Raw genomic sequence first — 21,942 nt, 5'->3', positions numbered from 1 at the left:
CAAGGTCTCCGATATTATTGTAGTGGAGACAAGATGGATCTGAAGGAACAGAAATGCTTTAATAGTTACTGTGTATGCAAGTGTGCATTACGTAAATTTAGCATAATGAGCATAACTACATAGGCCGAAGCTTTAGGCTAAAATCCCAGCTCCAGCTGGCAACATTCAAACCATCTCCTTAAAGCCCTCTGCCGGTGGAATAAAGATCAGTTCGGTTGTTCGGGTTGATGATTCTGAGCCGCAAGTGGTGCCGCAGCTCCAATAGCACCCGCTGCTGCCACCAGTGCCGCTGCCTGTCCTTGAGCACTCACTCCCGCGACTATTTGCGACGCAGCCGCCGCAGATTGATTCAAGAACGCAACATTGAACGGTTTTAATCGTCCGACCGTAGTGCTTTCAATGCCGCTGGAGAATGCCGTTGGGCAGGGGGACATGCACGGTGTTGAACAGTGACTATTGCTCAGATCGCACTGATCAAGCTCCCGAATGAGTTCGTCCGCCGTCGGTCCTCCGATGCTGCGTTTAGGTTGGTCCTTTCTCTTCGATATCTCAAGAGCGGTGGTCAAATCCCACATTTGTATCGCCCCATTACAGTGACCGGAAAGAATGAAACGTCTCGGTCGCGAACCCATGCGGGACGAGCCTTCGCATTCGTGTACGCAGAATGATGTGACTGTCGTCCCATCGACTGATCGTATCAGGCAAATACGTTCACCGTTCGAGGCTAGCCGCACGTACAGCTGATCAGTGTCTGGCACCACCTTCTGCACGAATATCTGCTCATCGTCCTGCTCGCCAAACGGCCCGAAATCATTACCGGCCGAATAGCTATAAGTTGAATCTACTGCTTCCAAAGACACTATCTGTAAAAAAGTACAAAGAATAATTAAATCTCACGCTACGCTATCTACAATAAGCCGTTGCCTTGCGTACCTTAAACGATGCTTCCGGTGTAGAGCCGGGTTGTGTAGAGATCATACCACGGAATCTTGGAACCTGCCACGTTCGCACGTGATTGTACTCACTGCACACCGATATCAGAAACTTTTCTGACAATGTCACTTTCGTAACCGGGCTCTGGTGCACGGTAAACGTTTGGAACAGTTGCGGCCCATGGCCCACCGTTTCCGGGTGTTGTACAATGACGCGAACAGAACCGGATCGTGTGCCATAGGCTATTTCTATCCAGTTACCTGAGAGACCTACACGAAGACAAAACGAAAAAACAAAAATGGGTACAATCCATTAAAAGAAACATGAGTAACAAAGAAGGAATGGTGAAGAATCATAAAAAATTACCAACAAAAACCATCAAGCCAAACACATAAATAAAACAACGTAACAAAATAATGCAGATTTTGGGGCCGCAAATGACATAAGCACAGCCCCATGAATCACGAGCGTTTATATTAGGGCGGAAAGAAGGGAATCGCAACCACCGTCTCCAATTGATTAGCAACACGCATAGGTAACAAAACACAATTGACACGACAATGGACATACAAGCAGAGAATCGAATACTCTCCGTCCCAACACGATTATTCTCTATTTACGGCACAGATACAAAAATAACTAATCGAAACCGAACCATATCACTGATTGATTGTTTGCTCTCAAAGAACCAAAAAATGAAAAGTGCACGAATGGCGCAAAATAACCAAATTGCACGAGCAGAAGGGACACTTTGTGCGATTATCTTTACCTTCCTTAACTCGATCCGCGGCTATGTATCAGCCGAAAAGAAAAGAACATATCAGAGTATCATCAAATAGAGGAGAAGCAAAAAAGAAGAGAAAATAGAGAAAGAGAAAAAAAGTAAAGTAAATCGTCCTGCACAGGGTGAAAAGAAACTATGGCTGCTGACTAGGAGGTAAGCATTGAGCAAAGCGTGGTTGAAACATCGGAAAATCGTATTATAACCCTGGAGAGCTGAAACTTGATAAAAACATGTGTACTCAGAGGTAGTATTAGGGGGAGGAAATGTATGCGTAACGCAAGCATCTGCAAAATTCTCAAAGTGACCCAAATCAGTGTCCTTACGTTCGGTCTTCAATGAATGGTGTTCGTTCTGTGTGAGTATGTAATGAACTACTGACAGTGGAGACGGTGGTGCAAGTGATTTGTGGCGAGTGTGGTGCAACATTGCTTTTTAACTAATATGACGGTAAATACACGTATCTGAGCTACAGTAACACGTTTCATTTACAGCAAGAAAGATAACTATTCACTTCCACCTACTTGTCGTTTTGGGTGTTAGATAGACCGATATTGCCGTGATGTGGTCATTCGATGGATCCTTGTACAGCTCCGTTACCAACAGATCGTTATCCTTCATACGCAATGGAAACTTTTGCATGTCTAAAATTAATCAGGAAAAAGAAAAAGAATCATCTCAAAATCACACATGATAAGACCCTTTGCAAAATGAAAACCGCAAAATTAACTCACCGATATAGTAGATGGAACCATTGTTGCAACCAAGCAGTAGAAACGACCCGGCAGTATCGAATGATAGTATCGGAACCAGATCCTGTATCTGCCAGTGTTGCGTCATCGCATGCCAAACGCCTATCTTGCCAGAAGAGGACAGCGCAACCAACTGACTGCCGATGAAGAACAGATATTCGACGCGCACGTGCAAGTTGAATGTGCCCACGTCGGTCTTGCTACCATCGTCTGAGATTCCCCACAGCCGAATCTGGCTTCCGTATGAGATTGCGACCATTTTACTGTGCGATTGCTCCCCTGCCGAAGTAGCCAGGTTCATTTTAGCATTTATTGCTATCCGCTCGATCGTCGATTCGATGTAAGGAGAGATGAAAATTTGCTGCCAGCCCGAGTAGTCTTTCAATCGGTAACAAGTGACGAAATGGGCGTACGCAACAGAAATCCAATTGTGGTGTGCCTTGATAATCTGCACACGCATCGGATCCGCCCAACCAGTGCTGGTTGCACCCGGCCCAAACACCAAGCCCACCTCATTCCGTATGTACTTATTCAGATCTACGGATGAGTTGCGTGAATGGCGCATCATATCGAGCGAAGCTGTACGCGAGTGGCCAGGAACCCACTGGGTGCTACGGTTACCATTCCCGTTATACGACACACGCATATCCCAAGACGAGTTGCGAGAATGACCGGAATGGCGCGAGCCGTTGGTGGCTGCCGTGCCACTCGCGCTTCCTGGCGAACTAGAAGATCCTTGCGAGAGTTCTGGCACACGCACCATTGATCCAGGGCGTGGGTTCGAGTTCGTATTAGCGTTGCTTGTCGATGCCACCGCAGCCGTGGTCAAAGCGTGAATTTGGTTGTTGCAATTTGAAAACTGTGAATTAGACTGCTGCTGCAGTGTCGCAGGCACTGCTTGCTGTCCAATGCCTGATGGACCGGGCTGTGGATCCGATTTTGACTGCACAGGTGCACCGGACAATACACTGTTGCTCGTCGTAACCGTGCCGGTGCTTATCGAGCTAGACGAAGACGAACTTATTGGCATTTCTTGGATAGGAATATCTGAAAGCGAGACGTGAGTGAGGATTGAGTGTGTCACAAAAGATGAGAAACGGCTCAGATTCGAAACAGTTCTTACTAGGGGCTGGAAGGTAACCATAAAACAGTACATCGCCACAGCTGGATTGGTCCATCTCCTCACACAGCATCATCCGTTTGATCAGTGGAGCAATATTGTAGAACTCAGCCTCATGGCGCAACACTCGTATGTCGACGGCTTTGATGTCGATCTCTTTCGTGCGAAGATAATTAAGTATCAGACTGAACAGCTTTGGATCACGATCGATAAAAATTGCATCCGTTTCATCGCGTAAACTGAGGAGAAAGATGGTTGATGAAAACAAATTGAAAGTGTTATTTTTCCGCGAGAAAACGATCGTTCCTGCTTTACGTTTACCTTGAGATACGCCCGTTAAGCAGAGATGTGAAGAATGTGTCCGGAACCCATGTTAGTGTTTGGCGTGAGGTGGAAAATCTTGTTCCACCAACGTTCAGGTGAACAATATCGCCGATATGATTGGAGTACGCCATTCCGTTGTTGTAGTGTCACAAACCCGATGACTCTTTGGCGTTCAAGATCCACACTTAGCAAGCAAACGCAGACAGTAAATCCTCAGTTCCGTGGCACTGATATTTCGTTGCCCAGCCTGCTCACCCCGTAAGCTGGAGCGACGTCTTAATTCGAAAGTGGTTTAGTAGTCAGTCAGTGGTTGAGTAGTCGAGGCCCGTACCCCAACGGATCGAAACATCGATTCACTAGCTCGCCACCATGTTTGCACATACGTTTGCATTTAGAACACCAAGTAATCCGTTTAGGTGCAGCACTGAACTTAATTGTGACGAAAGAAAATCTTCACAACAAAAAATACGCATGATACGTCAACCAAACATAAACGTCAACATTGAAATAAATGTTACAATTTTCACCGGGCCATCAAATTGAAAAAAAAGTGAAAACGTTCTCATTGCAACATTTTTTTCAGTTTTGTTGATGTTGGCTCTGACTGTTTTGTTTGCTGTACGTATTTAGCATATATTATGCGGTTCCGGTGCATTTACTAACGAATATTTTTTCTCATTTTTCAACTCATCCTTCACGGCACGACGAAACTGGACAGTCGAGTAACCTAACTCGGGGATATTTGTAGCTGGCTAGCAAACGAATGCAAAAGTGGAACAGCTGGTGCGGCTTCTACAGCGTTGGGATTTGTTCGTGAGGATCTGGTGTGCCGGTATGGCCAGCGATATGGATCCGGAACAGAATCCCACCGCCGTGGAGGGTATAATTTACCTTTCCCCGTTCGTCTCGGTCGGGGCGTGCTTTGTGATATCCGTAATTTATGTCGCCAGTCTGTACATATGGAACACCAAGCACGATCGGTAAGCATGCGTCAAGAGCATGCTTTCACAAGATTATTATCTTCAATTTGTGTTACATTTTAGTGACCATCCATCAACGATAAAACGTCGATTCTTTAGTGTCTTCGTGGTCATGCTCGTCGCTCCGTTTTTTGTGCTTGCGCTATCCAGTAAGCAGGTATTCGAGCGCTACAGCTTATGGGAGATAATGGGGTTCCGGCGGGAAGGTCTTTTCACAGCTGCGAGCATTCCACTACTGTTAACCATGGTGCTATTCCTGGGTCCACTAAGTGTACAGCTGTCGAGCGGTGTGTGGCGGATTTACTCGGAACCTATGTACTGGATGAACGCAGTGCACAGCCTGGTCTGGCTACGCAACCACTTCGTTGCCCCCCTGTCCGAAGAATTTACGTTCCGTGCCTGTATGTTACCACTGCTTCTCCAAACTTTTCGGCCATCTGTTGCAATGCTCATTACGCCACTCCTGTTCGGGCTGGCTCACCTACACCATATCAAAGAGCGTTTACAAAATGGGCGTCCCCTGCGGGAGGTGTTGATCGTGTCGTTTTTTCAGTTTTTCTACACCACTATCTTCGGTATTTATTCGGCGTACTTGTTTGTGCGTTCCGGACACTTCCTTGCACCCTTCATCGTACATGCATTCTGCAATCACATGGGATTTCCCGACGTCCAGGAAGTGCTTTCGCAAGGGGACCACAAAAAATATATTTTTATTGGAACTTATGTACTAGGACTCGTCGGATGGATCGTTTTCCTCCCGACCCTCACCACGCCAGGTTGGTATGCGAACAATCTCTTCTGGGGGTGGCAATTATAATGCGCTGTGCTGAAATATTTTTGTGCCATTGTCAAAGTATCACTATCAAATGTTGCATTCATTAGATAAATAATCTTTCTTTGTTGTGTGCGCCGTACTAGCCAGAACCATCGTAACTTTGTCTATCCTACTTCCTCCCCTCTCTGTAATTCAATAGCTTACTCAAATTCACTCGTTAGAATGTTCAATTAATTAGGAGATTTCTGAGAAACTAAGACAGTGTAATATAACATCAAAAGTATTGCTGTGCAGCATTTCGTGTAAGGCATGCAGATTCTAAGTTTAACATAATTAGCGCCACATGGTCAGATACACAACCGATTAAACATCCAATAAGAAAACGCCAATAGTACCAGAAACCGCCTTGATTTCAAAGATGGTCTTGATGAAGACAGGTGAACTGGTCTTTGCTAGTTAATAATTCGCAAATAACAAATACACGACATTTAAATATATATTTCAATACAGTGCCCTTCGAATTGATAGACAAAGCTGGTGTGTCGATAGATTTATACGCTTTATAACGTGAAATAAATTACGTTTGTTACAACTGTTTTCTACTCTCATTACAACATATTAACCACGTCCTATTGTTCTAATCTTTTTATTTTTTTCGTCTACAACACATATTTGAAAATCAAAAGAGACTTCGGGGATAATGTGAACTATACTTATTACAAGTGACACTGACTGTGGAAACAGTTACCCAAATTCTGTTTCTTGCTATCTTTTTCAAACTTCACCATCATGCTGAAACTTTCTTTCATATTTCGCTCATGTCCTCTATTTCAACAACAACAGTAATGCTATCGTTTTCGCTACGCAAGCGGTAGTGCTTATTGTCGACAACTATGACATCTTCAGTAATAGGCTCAGAGCTTTCATTAGTAGGAGTAGCACGCACGTTCATAGCGCGAAGTTCCCGATCCGTACTTGAAGATCGTTCAAGGCCTGCACGAATTCTTTTGCGTTTCTTCTCCAACTCCTGATCATCCCTCATCGCCTGAAGCTCCTTCGGATGCTGACTTTTTCGATGGGCGTAAAAGTTGGCGGAATTACGAAATCGAAGGTTGCAAAAATTGCATTGAAATGTGCGAGACTGCATACTGTGCTTGCTTAGCATGTGCACCTTGAGGTCACGCTTTACCTTGAACGTTTTCTCGCACAGATCGCAAAGGAACGGGCGTTCTTGTTGGTGGTGAGTGATTTTATGGCGCTTCAAAAGTAACGATTTGTTTGTTTTATAGTCACACTCACCGCAGGCCAGGTTCTTCGCCGAATGAATCTTAAGATGCATTTTCATGCAGCGCTCCCCATTCAACCATTTGCCGCATTCTGCACACTGAAGCTGCCGCTCCTCCCAAGGTTGGTGGATGGTGGAAATATGCTCCCGTAGTCCGTGCACCGTTGCGAAGGGCTTAGCGCATACATCACACACATGCGTCTGCTTCGGTTTTAGACCTTTGTGTACGTTGCGCTTATGGTTCGATAAGCCGCCTGGAGTCTCGTATCTATCGGTTGTAATAAACGAAAGGAAATTTAAAACACAAGGTATAAAATAATTGCATCGTTACGCACGTCTTCTCACACAATAAACAGCGGAACACTCTACGTTCAGCAGCTATTTGATGACTGTTCAAATGAACTGTTAGCGCTCGTTTCCAGCAAAACCGTTTCGTGCAGTGGGGACAGGCGTACGGTTTATCGTTAACTGGTAGGTGGGTTTGCTTATGGCTTATAAGGAACTTCGGTTTCGTGACTATATAGCCGCAGATGTCGCATCTACAATGAGAGGAAATTAGCTCACCATGGGCGAAAAATCTGGTGTGCACTGTTGCAAATCAGTGAGCTCATACGTACGTGAACGCTTCAGGTTGTATATGCCGGGCCATATGTATGATTATCTTCTCACTGTCCGTCAGCTTCAACTCGCAACAGACAATATATCCTCTAGAGTTGTGCACCTTTTCGTAGTGGTCGTATAACTTATCCACGTGGTTAAATCGAAGTTCCGTTTCCTTGCAAAAGTCACATTGCAGTCGATAGAAACGGGAAATGAGTTGTCGCAACTTTTGTCCTTTCACAACCATTCGTCCATTCACGAACAGATTTTCGGGTTTCTTTTCCGCAATATCCGCTGCACCTTTTTCAGCAGCAAGAGCTTCGACTTCTGAAATATCAACTGAATCGATTTCGCTTGTATCACACGTGTCCACGCTGGGGCAGTTTTTTGTCCCTGTAGACTCGCGAGTGCGGACAGTTTTCCGTCTCTGGCATTTATCATTTGGAAGATCTGCCTTTAGTTTTTGATTCCTTGTAGCTTTGGCAGTCATATTCTGAGCAACATGTGTTTCATTTTCGACCGAAGCAATGTCCAATTCGTTCTCTGTTGCTGCACCTCCTGAGTTTTCGATATGTTCATTTTTCTCTATTTTGGAACTTTGATCTGCTGTCCTAAAGTGGTCTTCATAGGGTCCATGAAGCATGAAATGAGCGAACCGTTCGCCGAGAGTCCTTTGCTGAATTTCAATTATTTTCTCGTGAAATCGTTGAAAAGAATCGAGCTGCTGAGAGCACATCCAGCACACAAACTCGGATAGCCCGTCATTTTGAGTGACCTTCAGGTAACGTGCAAAAGAAGTCGTTAGTAAGAGCTCGTTTTTGACTGCCTAAACGGCGCTAAAACTTACCCTCAAATATAAATACTTCTCGATTTTCCCGCAGTAGCCTGTACCGTATGCGGGCAAGCCAAAAATTTCATTCAAATCCGTAGCACTGTAGCCGCACAATCGACAACTGGTTCTCATCTTCATCGATATCAAACCACAAAAGCCGCGACAAAAGCGAACAGGATAAATTTATTTACACTGCTGAAATGTCATTTTCGACAGCTGTCACTTTCAACTTGTTTTTATTATTATTTTCCCTACAGAATTCATAAATTTTTCGTAATAAATCAAAACATCTCATAGAAAAACAAGAATTCTATAAATCTAATGTTTTCGTAGCTTTCGTGTTGCAAACACCCACGAGTTGTAATGGAATGGGGCCCGAAATCTTTCGAACTGATTAAAAAGATCAATGATGTTCAAGCTAGGCTTTTTGTTTCGGAACTGGCCGTCGTAATCAAAGATGCGTACCCTATTGCAGCCGTTCATTTTTTGGTTCTGCCATGGAAAGATATTGATTCTGTGTACGATGTAAGTACAAAGGACAAATTTTAAACACTTACCACTAACAATGGCAATGGTAATTCTTCTTTACGATTGCAGTTGACGATCGGCGATATTTCGTTGTTGCGGCATATGGAAGAACTGGGCTGGAAGGCAGTAACTTCTACGGGATTACCAAAAGAAAGTTTCGATTTTGGATACCATCAAAAACCGTCTCAACGGCGGCTCCATTTGCACGTTGTGTCGAAAGATTATCATTCTCCATTCCTAAAGGATCCTTTTCGCTGGAATGCATTCCACACTGATTTTTTCATTAAACTCGACCGTAAGTAGTAGAAAAGCTTCTCATTTTCGCATACCCAGTGCAAAAAATAACATATCGTAAAATTGTGAAACTGTATTCAATTTGTTCTCCATAGATATCTTAGCGACACTACACATGAACGGCAAAATGAAAAAACCCTCTCACGAACATATTTACGCGCTGCTTGTGAGCCCTCTTCGTTGCAATCAATGTCCCCATGCACCAAAAACCTTCCTCAAACTAAAGGCGCATTTGGAGCAACATACTGAAGAAAAACAGGGCAACGCCTAATAATCGATGATGCTCCTTGTGGTAATTTTATTGTGATGTATGAAAATACTTAGAAATTATGTATTTTGTATAATATAATTTAATGTATAATATGTGATTATGAAAAATGTATAATTGTGATGTGTGTTGATGACTCAAAAGCCGATGGAAAGACGTAGAAATAATGTTACTTTATCTTTCTAAGCTATCATGTTGCAAGTTTTTCGCGGCCTGTTGAAAATAAAATGGCCATTCTTAATGATACATAAATATTGCACGGTTTACGGTTCGATGTGCACTTGTTTATTGAAACTTAATGAATCAAATGCATGTACACTATTAAAAATATCCTTGCGATTAGCACTAAAATGATTATATAGATTTACGATAACTGGCTCGATATCCTTTCGACATTCATCGAATACACGGAGTGTGAAGGTATGATGTTTCGGTCCTGAAGAACTTTGTACAGCTCGTAGGCGGTGATTTTTCGACACACGGTAGGATACCTGTTTTGGAATAGTGAACGTAAAATGATACATTTAAACTCGTTACGTCTTGGAACCAATATTGTTGTCGATATTTACAGTTGCTCACAGCTGGCCAAAAATATCGATTCGCCCGGTGGAGGCTTCAAGTAGCAAACAGTGGTGATCTCCTTATCCAACTCCATTGGCTCGTCGTCGATCTTCCTTTTAGTGACCGTATTTCGGTCGAATGGGTGCTTTAGTTCGCAACCAACATCATAGAAAAATGTGCCATTTGCGGTGTGTTTGTAATGCTTTCGGGCCATTATTACCGCGGAGAGTATGTTTTTAAGAAGTACTTGCACCGAATTAACAATCAATTCCACAGCAGAGTCATCCGCGCTGGCCAGCCCATGCTCCCATGCTCCGACCAACAGTCGGCCCAGCACCAGTCCGCTGTCCGGTAAAAATAGCTCCTGCGCCGCGTACCGTATCGTCGGAATCGAACCTAGACCACCTCCAACTGCACTTTGTTGACCAGAGGAAGGATCATTTTCGGGGCCGATTGGTATACGAGTAATGTATTCGTGAAGCGAGACGGGCTGAAATGTTGATCTGTCGCTTGACGACTTGGAGGACCGTTTACGCTTCTTCCCACTACGAGCCTCGTGCTGCGTGATGAGCGATGAGTGACACCCGTAACCAGATCCGTCGTTCATATTTCCGAATGTTCCGGCAGCATCCACCATTTGTAAACCGTCGTAATTAGTACCCGTAGATGTTTGCGGAGGTGAAGCGGCATCGATTTTATTCAGAATTGCCAGTAAGAAACGGTTGTGTAAATGAGTTTGGTTCGGGTTGAGAAGCTTACGGCTTTCAATATCGAATTCTTCTTTGGTTTTTTTTGTACGAAACCAAAGCTTCATATTGGCCAGATAGTCGGACCATTTATCACCGAGCGCAAGAATCAGCGCTTGCTTGGCGCCTTCAACTTCTCCATTCAACACTAGTGAACTCATTGTTCATTGAGTTTAGTCAATAACTGCGAAGACTTTACGAAATTAAACAGGAGATCACCTATTCGGTGACTAAACAACTAACTTGTCACTTGTAAATGTTTTAGTACAAAAAGAAAGTGTTTAGAACGAAGGAACCTAAATACTTACACTTACGGTTTCAATTGCACTTAGTTGAAAAAATTTATTTTTAACTGAATGTATTTTTCCATCAGTAGTTTTTGGCTTGAGAATTTTCTCGGATATTGGAAACACTTTCGATATTTTGCCGATAATTTCTTCGTCGATTTTGTTTAGTACAGGCTCAACGAACAGAGCCGTCAGTCAGCGAAGTACTAAATTTTTCATTCACGGTATTTTTGTTGTCCATCACAGAGAAAAATATTTTGGCTCTCGTATTTTTCGCGAATAGTTTCGTTTTCTTTGATGCATACACGAAGAACGTAGATCATTCAACTAACATACGCCATTCGAAAGCGAATAAGGCTCAAAGACGCCCAATTTCTTTCCCACGCGGGAAAGAAAGCATCTCCGCGTTTAGTTCCCCTGGAACGAAACGGCTCTGCAAAGGTAGGAGAGGCAGACTCTTGTGCTTCTGATGAGGGACACAAAGTGTTAACACGCATCGAGATCTTCTGCATATTCCTGCTCTTTGCCCAGTGAACTGTAAAACGGTAGATACAATCTCGAACGCTCGTGTACTGTCCGACGGTGTATTGCGTTGCACATTCTCCACTCGCAACTAGGTCCAGACACACAACGCTCAGTCAGAAGTGTCGGAAAAGTTCAACTCAGACTGGTTGTTTACTGGTTATTTGAGTCCGATCAAATTGAATGCCGGGAGTTCGATAACGTTACATCCTAAACATTCAAGTCATGTGAATGGCATGAAATGTGGGATTATTTCCCAGCAAGCAACGAAACACAAAACCTTGAAATAAAACTGTCAAAACGAACGTGAAGCAAAGGTGCAATTTCGGTCGTGAACTGAGAATTCATGTTTATGTTGTGTATGTTTGCAATGCCAGAAAAATAATGTGTTCGTACGGAAAACAATAGGAAACAGAACAGCGAAATCGTTACTTGAAACCCCGAAACCATCAGCCGTCTCGTGTGCGAACATCTCGTGGCAGTAGTGGTGGAAAATGTATGGTCTTCCTTCGGAGGTTTTATTTCGAAGCAAAGAGTGTGCGTACCGCCTTGTGCAATAGTGTGAGTTGCATTCGTGTTGAAAGAAAAAGTGAACGACGGGCAGAAGAGCAAACAGCAGCGGACCAACTAAATTCATTCCTTTCTCACCCATTCGTGGTAACAGTGTGTCGTTATTGCTCGTCGCTCCGTAGTCTTCGTTGTTCATTGTCGCCGTGGTCGTGGTCCGTCGTGATTTCGTACCCTTTTGCTTGCGGTGTGCAACCTGAGTGAGACTCTGTGCTCGCGGAAATATTCTTCTTCGTTGTGCAGATTCCTCGCCGAAACCATCGCGGCAGCCTTTAAAGAATTGAAAGCTTCTCTATTTCTAGTGGAAACATCAGAGTTCGGAAGCAGATCATAGTTATCGAAGGTGCGTAGCTATTTGCGGCAATAGTGGGATTTTAGCGTGTATCATACCAATGGAGCAACGAAAACGATGAGAAGTTCAATGGTTGATGAATTTTTGGCCTGAATCTCCTACTACGTTGCAGTTCCGGACATCACGTTGCTGAGCATTAGTAGCTCTGCTTCGACTATCTTGTAACATACCGACGGGATGTTGGCTTCAAGCGCTACTTTCCAGACCCTAGTATCGTTACCCATGCAGCGAGGAGAAGATATTTTTTCGTTAAAATCGTGAAAATATGAGGTTATTTTCTTCCTACCGATCGAGTTGGTCTCTTCTCGCTGTGAGAAGCACACACTACACTCATTTCACAACTCATATTCACTCACTCCGCTAGAGACAGTAAGAGACCTTCCCCACTTGGTCGTCCATCGTTGGTTCTTCGCTCCATTGCTACTGTTGCTCTGCCACAAACACATGCATGTAGCCGGGCTATCAGTATCGGTAACGGCGGTTTTTAACATAGTGTCGGTATCGTTCTTTTTTTATTCGCTTAGCGGGCGAATCTTCGGTTTCGGTAACGCAATTTCGTAGGTGGCCCGAGTGGATAAGTTTTTTCTCCTGTTATTTTAACGAAAAGAAGCCGATATTGAACGCGTGAATAGCCAATGGCAGTCGGTTTCGGACAGCAGCCTAAACTATGATTGTTTTCCTTGCATTCGTTTAATTTTTTCTCATTTTCTTCTTGTCGTTTTAGGTTAGTCAAGCATCTAAACTTGTGGGAGGACTCATTTCTTACTAACTCTTCGGTATACGACCTTTCGTTGAGTACCAAATGCCCTAGTGCGGGGTCATCGTGCATAACCAGGAGGTTTTCTCAATCGAAAAGAAAAGGAATTGATAAAATCAATGTTTGTTGCCAAAAGCCAAAACAGGATGTGCATGGTGCCTGTTTGTCATCAAATTCCGACGGAGGCCGGGTGCATGGCAATAATGTAGTGTATTACACTGCTACTATTGATTCCATTGGTGATTTGTGATTGTTCCGTTACGTCGGATGTGTTGGACAAAACTAGCAAATAAGTCTTCAGAAACCTTCGAAACTTACCGCAAGTATAAGTTAGAATTATGACAACAACATTCCTCCTTACCTTCGGCTTATGTTTTGTAATTCTAGAAGACAAATAACATATTTTTGACGAACGATTGACGATTTCTCTCCAGTTCCTATTTTATTAGACCTCAGAGCCCTATTTGGCTCTGGGCTTTTTAGTTATATTTGTATCATATACAAGGTAATTTAAAAATCTGTACGATTCGATGTAACTTCATGCTTTTGCTTTGATTCTACAAAGAAGTCATCCCGAACTGTCTAAAGTATAGCACCTTTAGCAAACTACTTAATACGATTAACCAGTGTTTCGCCAAAGCTGAAAGTTCCTATAGTAATCGATTCAATGGCCCAAACTTATCACTTTGTGTTATTTAAAAAAGCAGTTGATGTTTGGTGAGAGGTGAGGCATGTTTTTCGATTTTTCAAATCTTTTAATTAAAACTATTTGATCAAAAACAGTGGCTTATCGGTTTCCATACCATGCTAAGCAGAAAAGATGCATTTTGAAATTTAGTTGTTTGTTTGCTTTGGTCCTGTGCTGGTCTCAGCTCATCATGATCCAGTAGAATAGCGAAGCGCTATGGAATACCTTCACTGTGACGTAATACCAAAAATAGAAATATTACATTACAAGAGGCGAGTATAAGGATCAAACATTGCTTCTTCCGCTCAGGAGCATTCAAGTACGTGCTGTCATTTGCCGCCCAGCTGATTTCAATTTTCGAATCGCGCGATATAAACGTAAATTAGTTGGTTGTGTGCGAGAGATGTGCGGTGAAAAAAATGCAAAAGCATGGCTTCGTAACGCAAGTGTACCATGATGGCAAAATTTTGACAGTTGTGTCGTTAGCAGCAAGTGCAACAAGGAAACGATTCGAAGCCATTGTGAGAAAAAATCAACAACTAATTATCCGAAGTTTTTATCCGGATACAAATGGATAGAAAAATTAATGCAGTCTTACAGTGTTGCCGATCATCTGCAAGTGCGTTTCATAAGGAAAATTTGGTACAAATGATTAAATAATGTTTTCGGTTATGGATGCTGTGTTCAGTTACAGTGCGATGTGATAAAGTTTCAGCATTGTGCTGTCATCCCGAAAAGATTACGGCAACAAAAGGAATACTTTACAAGTAAAGCGAGGAATCATCTAGCCAGCGTAGTACAGGGCGTGCATACCATGTTTGTGTGCCGCAAGATGTGTAAACCGATGTTCCTTGAAAGTTTACCTCCCCTGCAATGTTATCCCCGTCGATGTTTTTCTAGTGCAAAAATATCTATTAACGCTATTCGATGTGAGCGGCTGAGAAGCGTAAAAATAGGGAATGTGTTGAATGCAATCGCTTTGCTTTGAAAGTGCTCGCCATGTATTACACAAGTTTTTGTTAGGTATTCAACTTAATGGTAAAGCGATATGCGATTGTTATTTGAGTGTGTAACCATGGCCTTATAATAGAAAGTTTGTCGAATTTAAGTCGTCTTTACTTTTGAATATATCTTAATAGACGGTGTCACACCAAAAACAACGATGGATCTCATGATTCAAATCTAAACACGAAAAACGAAAAGATTGTCTGATGTTCTTATTAAATCATTGCTGTTTTAAATTACTGTTACACAGTAGAGATAGTTTGCTTCTTTTTAGCATTGAAAATCATTAGGAAAAGTTTATTCCATCGCAGTATGCCAAATTTATAGTTTTGTTTAGCATATTTGAGTGTTATCAATTTTAGTAAGCAATCGCTCAAATCTAAAGCTCAATCAAATTTCAGTTGAACATATTGTGATCCTTGAAATAATTTGAGATGCAATTTCTATTAGGCGGAAAAGCGGTATTTCTTCACATCTTTCAACATTAGGGTTACATCAATTTTAATTTGATAAAGGATTGTGGTGCGTAACTTATGCGCATAACCCTACCCGACAATGTATTTGTTTTAATTGGTTTTCGTTCACTTTATTGTCATCTTACTGATCCTCTCATTATTCCTATTGTAAAAAGGCATGTAGCAGCTCCTCACTGTGTAAGAGTAATTTCGAATGATCGCCAAAAGGATACGGGGAACGAGTATGGAAGTGGCAATAGCTTTGATAGAAAAACGTATGCGAGTTCGTTACTACTCTAGGTTGTTTATTTACATAGTTATTTCTATTTTGTTTTGTTCATAATTATGCCACCAAATCTTGTGACCTCTAACCGGTAGTTTGTTGTTAACCGATACCGAAGTAGCATTACAACCACCGGCTTTTAGTTTATACGTTGTTTTGCAATAGGTATTTAATGCATCCAATACAACGATATGGAACACTATGGTAAACATGTTAACCGTAACTTATATTGACTGGGTATTGTGTCGAATCAAATTTGATACGATAAGAATTCTCCGTGTACGTGTTGGGCGCTATATTTGGCCACATGCTCTAAAGTGACTCACAACTCAACGTGTCAAGCGGAGATCACAGTCGGTGCAAGTAGTCAGATTAGTGTGTCGAAATCCTTAGTGTCCGTAGAAGTGAGTGAAAAAATGAATATAGAGAGATCGAAAATGCATAGCGATAATCAACGTGATACCAGATAGACACCAACGTGACGAGATAGATCGCCACTTGTTCCCGGCATAAGTTAAGTTCCGAGGACAAAGTACTTGTGCAAGCGATTAATTTTATCCGCCCTATTGGGTGGTTTAATCAAGCCAAAACCTTCCACAAAGTGTTAGCGTTTGTCAAAAAGATGTGTCTGACGTTAGCACGAGACACACACGCAAGCTACGGCTTTTCTTTATTCGTTCCTTGCGCGCGGTAGCTTGAGTGTGTTGGTGAAAACCCGGCAGCTGACGATGTTGCTCTACTACATAAGAGCTAGACGCGTGTGTAGCAACAATCGAAGCCATAGTCGTCTTACTCGCACTCTCTTTTATGTTCTGAACCGTCTCGCTTTCTCCTTTGAAAATTCGATAGGGTTGCGAGTTTTCCGAGAGAGTAAGGCGCAGACCATAAGCGAGAGAAACGCAGAGAGAACAGAGAAAAGCGGAGCCCGGGAACGCACGGTCGGATCAAAAGTCGGGGCGGACGGAGTTTGACTGGCGAGACTTTAGGACACTCTGATTTTCCTAGTTTCCCCACTCTTACTAAAAGTAATCTTACTACAGTTGCTACGATTATTATTGCTGAAGATGTTGAAAGCACTTCAATAACCAACCGTGAGAACAGTGGAGTAAAAATGAGCGCAAAAGTTTTCCCATCTGCCTAACGCACTGAAATTGTCGATGAAAAACGTGACGTATTCATCATTTGTGACTTGTTGCGAGAACTACTCAAGTGTTTAACAGTATGTCGGAGTGTTGATCGAGTGCGGAAATTCTACCGTGGCAACACGGAAATAATCTGTAAAGATACCAAGTTCTCCGGCTGATGATGCGATAGATACTTGCCATTGCAACTATCATTGGAAACGCGAGTTACTAGCACGCTGCCGGCATTGCACGAAGCACAAGAAAGTAGTCTTCTGTGGAGTAGAAAGTACGCGTGTCTACTCCGGCGCCGCCTGGCTTCGCTAGAAAAGTGTGAGAAAAGCCGACCCCACGAAGCGTGCATTTGCGCAATACCGTCCGATTGCGCGAAAGGTGACGAACGAGGTGGCGCGAGCAAGTCAAGGAAGAGAAAAGAAGAAGCATAGAAAAGCATACGCAGTCAAAAGTGCAAATACGAAAAACGTGTACAGACGACTCTGGGGTGCTCTTCTAACCAACGACCCAACCACCAACAGGAGGTGACACTTCGTCAGCAGACGACGTCACAACGAAAGGCCACGCGATGGGTTACGATGACATTCTACCACACCTTGGCGGGTTCGGCCGGTACCAGCGCAGAATTTACGTGCTGCTCTGTTTGCCGGCAATATGCTGTGCATTCCACAAGTTGGCCGGAGTGTTTCTGCTGGCCGTTCCGGACTATCGCTGCAAGTTGCCGTATGAATTGTCGAACGCTAGCTATGCGATGGAACCGGATCGCATCTCAATGGCCTTCCCGATCGATACGCTGACCACGAAACGGTCGACATGCTTCTATTTCGATGCAAACTTCACGGAGTCATACTGGAGTGGAGGAACACCGGCCGCCGGCGTGCGACCCTGCAATCAATGGGTATACGATCGAAGCAAATTCGAAAGCAGTACCGTTACCGACTGGGACATGGTGTGTGATCGCGGCTGGTTGCGTGCCTCGGCAGACTCCCTCTTCATGGTCGGCGTTATGCTTGGCAGCATCGGGTTCGGCTATCTTTCCGACAAGTATGGCCGGAAGCCAATTTTTTTTGCGTCCCTTGTGTTGCAGGTCATCTTTGGAGTGCTAGCCGGCGTCGCACCTGAGTTCTTCACGTATACACTGGCCCGGATGGTGGTGGGAGCCACCACTTCCGGCGTGTTTCTGGTGGCTTATGTAATTGCGATGGAAATGGTCGGTCCGAACGATCGCCTGTACGCCGGAGTGGTCTGCATGATGTTCTTTTCTGTCGGCTACATGCTAACGGCCGCATTTGCGTACTTCATCCACGAGTGGCGCATGCTGCAGATCGCACTGACACTGCCAGGTGTACTATTCCTTTGCTACTGGTGGTTCATCCCGGAATCGGCCCGCTGGCTTCTCTCGAACGGACGACCGACTGAAGCGATCAAACTGATTGAAAGAGCGGCACAGTGCAACCGGCTGACCGTTCCTCAGGAGGCGCTCGATAAACTGCAGGAAGAAGACAAGGTGTCGTCACAGCAGCAGGAAGACGCGAACGAGACGAAACCGTCGCTGCTGGACGTTTTCAAATACCCGAACCTGCGTCGCAAAGCGATGCTGATCTTCTTCGATTGGTTCGTCAACAGTCTCACGTATTACGGTCTATCATGGAACACAAACAACCTGGGCGGTAATCCGTTGCTGAACTTTGTCATCAGTGGTGCCGTTGAGATACCGGCTTACTCGTTCCTGCTGGTCACCTTAAACCGTTGGGGGCGACGGACGATCCTGTGCGGATGCATGATCTTCGCCGGGACGATGCTGCTAACCACTATGGTCGTTCCGCAGTCGGAGCAGTGGCTCATCGTGGTATTAGCAATGCTCGGTAAAATGGCCATAACGTCAAGCTACGGTACCGTTTACGTTTTCTCGGCCGAGCAATTCCCGACCGTCATTCGAAACGTAGCGCTGGGAGCCTCCTCGACCAGTGCACGCGTTGGTGGAATACTCGCACCATACTTCAATCTTCTGGGCGACTACTGGCAACCGCTACCGCTTCTCATCTTCGGGTCGCTCGCGTTTGTTGGCGGAGTGCTGTCGTTGTTGTTGCCGGAAACACACAACCAAAAGCTACCGGAAACGATAGCAGACGGTGAAAACTTTGGCAAGCAGAAGTCAGTACCCGGGTCCGGCAATGCTGGCATCATCGGTGGCGGTCGAGACGTTGAACGGACGGCAGAAGAAATGCAGGTGCTGAGCAAACCAGAGCCTTCGCGTTTGTCGTCGACAGACGACATCAGGTGCAAACAATCATCATCGGAACAGGGCGCTGCGGTTACCGACGGAGCCACCGATGGCGAAAAAACCGAAAAGTATTGAACTGTACCGTTGGCGCTAATAAGCCCAACAGTTCGTGTGGACGACCGGTGACATGATAGACGTTTTTCGGGCAAGCTTATACAATCTGGAGTACAGGGGAGCAAACTAAAAAATTAATTTTTTTAACAATCCAATCAGTGTGTAGGGCAAATGGCATTCCTATTCTTTCAAAACTCACATCATTTTAAGGCTTATTAAGGCGCGCCAAGATGCCATTCTTGCAAAACATGCCTAAATGCGAAGTCTTTTCCCCTGAAAATCGTACGAGATCGGACGATTTCCCCTTTGCCACGGTGTAACACGTTAATTTCTCATTTTCTGCTATCTCGCTCTCTCGCGCTCTGACAAGCGCAAGGCGAATATTCCAAGAAAGCTGCAAGAGGCTCACCGACAGAACCGAAATTCCTTTTTAAATCCGCATAATTCATAACTAAGGGCTGCACGATGTGCATGTGCCAACGAGACGAAACTTGAAAAGACGTTTCTTATGAAGTTTGTATAATTCACAACCGTATGAGCGGTGGTGCGGTCAATCAATAGCAAGATGAAATTCTGCATGTCCCGAACCCAGTGGCAGCTTACAGACTGTATCGTGTTTTACCCACGGAAACTTCAATCATATGTGGGAATAACTTCTCATTGACGTCACCAGCAAACCAGTATCTACATAGTTTCAATTTTCTCGACATTATAAGTTTACTGGTGAAAATATTGAAAGTTATTGAAAGTAATTTTAAACTAACATGCCGTGCCACGTGAAAGCTGTTGGGTTTGAGTTGACGAATAACAAGCTGCTTTAAGCCTCCAACATTTGTTATTACTGAGTCTTGATTATGCTATCAGTTAGGAGGCAGATTGCCTGTGAATAGTTTTGAGCGTCCTACTGAATGCAACCTGAAAGTGAAAAGATTAAACCATCCAGACTGCAGTTGTGAGGCATCAATATTGTACCAAACCAACTCAGTGAATCTCCTAGTAGCATTTTGTCCACATACACAGATTGCGTAGCGTCCAATATAATGGCGCTACAGATGTTCACGTGGCTTACGTTACTTCACTGACATAATTCGCGAAAACTATTTTTATGCCCAATGCGCTAAAAGTGATGGATGTGGTTGTAGCTCGTTTCACTCGTTCATCCAATACACGAGCGCTGGTACTAAAACTGCTCGCTAGCTGAGGCAAAAAAGATGCCCCACTTAACGATTCTGAATGTTGCCGTTAAATTCTTTCGAATTTGCTCATTTTCCGTCACCGCTTATATTTCCATTGAACGCACGGGACAATTCGTTAATGATCCACGAAACAAGATGCCTTTTTTGCAATTTCCGTGGCACAGATGACTTAAATCGGAACAATAACTATTCATTGAAATGACTTTAAATGTGTACCGCTAAGCTAAGTGAAGATAGCATATGTTTAACACACAGATGTTTAAAAAAAAGAGTAAAGCAATGAAATATTTAACAACATATTTCAACCTTTTTATTTTTTCGACGCGATTCAATTGTAAAAGCTTGATCATGGTTTAGAATAGACGCCACTTATTTTGTTAAAAAAATAACAACAGCAAAATTATTGTTAATCATAGCCACATAAACATTCCATGTCGTAGTACTGTAAGCTTTAGAATTAGTGCAGAAAAATGGAAAGGGCTACAGTATAGTTGTATTTTGTTGTAAAATCCGCTTAGAGAAGAAATAACGTAACTTTCTTTGAGTATCCGTCTTTGGTTGCTATATCATACCAATTCGTTTTTATTTTCCAAAATCAAGCCAAACTGTTTGCTCGTCACAGCACCGAAATAGTGTAGGTAATCGAGGGAATGTTGAGCTTATCATTCGACAAAATGGCCTTTGAATCATTCAATCTAGCGATACACACTTTACGGAGTGATAAGCCATGTCCGCAACTGAATCTATCAGCTGTTGGCAACAACACGACAATTTTCTCTGAGTAGTATCATTTGTATGCGTAGATCTTGTATGATAACTAAAACTTTATGACAAAACTCGTTTGATGTTGCTATAGCCCGTACTTATCAAGAATGGTTGGCCGAAGAAATATTGAATAAACATAATATATCGCAACAAAACCAACATCACTGGTTTTCCCCCACGTTCACCATTCATTCGTTCGTTTGCTATTGAACATCCGATCACGCCATGTGCGTTAATGTTTACAATTGCAATCAATTGACTTACGATCCAGACGAAACGATTGGACTACCACCATAGTGGTTCTATTTTCTTGGGTGCCCATTTCCATGCATGTTGCCACAATTTACGTTCGACGATTGGTTTGCGAAACAAACGTAACGATCAGTCGATCACACACTATCACAGCCATGAGTAAAATTGAACAATTTATTACACTGGTAGTGCAGTACTTTAGATCTAAAATTTCGAAACGATTAGTAGAGCACAACTTTTTCTTATTAGCAGTAAATGGCTGGCCTGGTGCGTGATGACACTCAGGGAGGAATTTGGTACATATTTTATTAAATTTAATTGTGTTACAGTTTATTTTTATTTCTAGTAATTTATATTCTTTCTTTTTTCTTTCTTAACGTAAGGCATCATTCGGTTGTCTTGATCAGTGGCGGAACGGGAATTTTCGGACACGTTCGTCGACCATCAATCAGACAGCTTTGGTTGAAGATCACCGCGTACAAACGCTATACAACCAAGGGCAAGATCGGATAGGCAGTAAACTCTACACGCTTTCGGAGGATCGTCGAGGATCATCGTGA

General features: G+C 43.4%; 6 protein-coding genes across 6 annotated transcripts; 3 read left to right on the top strand and 3 right to left on the bottom strand.

Moving 5' to 3' along the window:
- Nucleotides 1–3: 3 nt before the first annotated feature.
- LOC131209432 (SH3KBP1-binding protein 1) lies at nucleotides 4–4,191 on the bottom strand. Its single transcript, XM_058202503.1, has 6 exons — nucleotides 3,908–4,191; nucleotides 3,590–3,825; nucleotides 2,449–3,513; nucleotides 2,239–2,358; nucleotides 934–1,202; nucleotides 4–863 (listed from the first exon to the last, which is right to left on the bottom strand). The coding sequence occupies exons 1-6, from the start codon at nucleotides 4,039–4,041 to the stop codon at nucleotides 207–209; spliced, it is 2,481 nt and encodes an 826-aa protein (XP_058058486.1). The 5' UTR covers nucleotides 4,042–4,191; the 3' UTR covers nucleotides 4–206.
- Nucleotides 4,192–4,492: 301 nt separating this feature from the next.
- On the top strand, nucleotides 4,493–6,281 carry LOC131208483 (CAAX prenyl protease 2). Its single transcript, XM_058201258.1, has 3 exons — nucleotides 4,493–4,528; nucleotides 4,629–4,890; nucleotides 4,954–6,281. Exons 2-3 carry the CDS (start codon nucleotides 4,745–4,747, stop codon nucleotides 5,705–5,707), a joined length of 900 nt encoding a protein of 299 aa, XP_058057241.1. The 5' UTR covers nucleotides 4,493–4,528; nucleotides 4,629–4,744; the 3' UTR covers nucleotides 5,708–6,281.
- Nucleotides 5,468–8,514, bottom strand: LOC131207439 (zinc finger protein 62 homolog). The gene is made up of 4 exons (XM_058200051.1): nucleotides 8,398–8,514; nucleotides 7,568–8,325; nucleotides 7,286–7,489; nucleotides 5,468–7,218 (listed from the first exon to the last, which is right to left on the bottom strand). The coding sequence occupies exons 1-4, from the start codon at nucleotides 8,512–8,514 to the stop codon at nucleotides 6,471–6,473; spliced, it is 1,827 nt and encodes a 608-aa protein (XP_058056034.1). The 3' UTR covers nucleotides 5,468–6,470.
- Nucleotides 8,515–8,678: 164 nt separating this feature from the next.
- Nucleotides 8,679–9,574, top strand: LOC131210681 (aprataxin). The gene is made up of 3 exons (XM_058203961.1): nucleotides 8,679–8,907; nucleotides 8,980–9,205; nucleotides 9,300–9,574. Exons 1-3 carry the CDS (start codon nucleotides 8,746–8,748, stop codon nucleotides 9,473–9,475), a joined length of 564 nt encoding a protein of 187 aa, XP_058059944.1. The 5' UTR covers nucleotides 8,679–8,745; the 3' UTR covers nucleotides 9,476–9,574.
- A 213-nt stretch (nucleotides 9,575–9,787) lies between these two features.
- Nucleotides 9,788–10,994, bottom strand: LOC131210279 (transcriptional adapter 1-like). Its single transcript, XM_058203506.1, has 2 exons — nucleotides 10,042–10,994; nucleotides 9,788–9,963 (listed from the first exon to the last, which is right to left on the bottom strand). Exons 1-2 carry the CDS (start codon nucleotides 10,938–10,940, stop codon nucleotides 9,837–9,839), a joined length of 1,026 nt encoding a protein of 341 aa, XP_058059489.1. The 5' UTR covers nucleotides 10,941–10,994; the 3' UTR covers nucleotides 9,788–9,836.
- A 6,405-nt stretch (nucleotides 10,995–17,399) lies between these two features.
- Nucleotides 17,400–21,241, top strand: LOC131208686 (organic cation transporter protein-like). Its single transcript, XM_058201503.1, has one exon. It carries the CDS (start codon nucleotides 17,400–17,402, stop codon nucleotides 19,188–19,190), a length of 1,791 nt encoding a protein of 596 aa, XP_058057486.1. The 3' UTR covers nucleotides 19,191–21,241.
- Nucleotides 21,242–21,942: the final 701 nt, after the last annotated feature.

Source organism: Anopheles bellator, chromosome 2 (genome assembly GCF_943735745.2).
Source record: "Anopheles bellator chromosome 2, idAnoBellAS_SP24_06.2, whole genome shotgun sequence".
Taxonomy (NCBI): domain Eukaryota; kingdom Metazoa; phylum Arthropoda; class Insecta; order Diptera; family Culicidae; genus Anopheles; species Anopheles bellator.
Note: the sequence above shows the minus strand (reverse complement) of the source record. Positions and strands in the feature narration are given on the sequence as shown.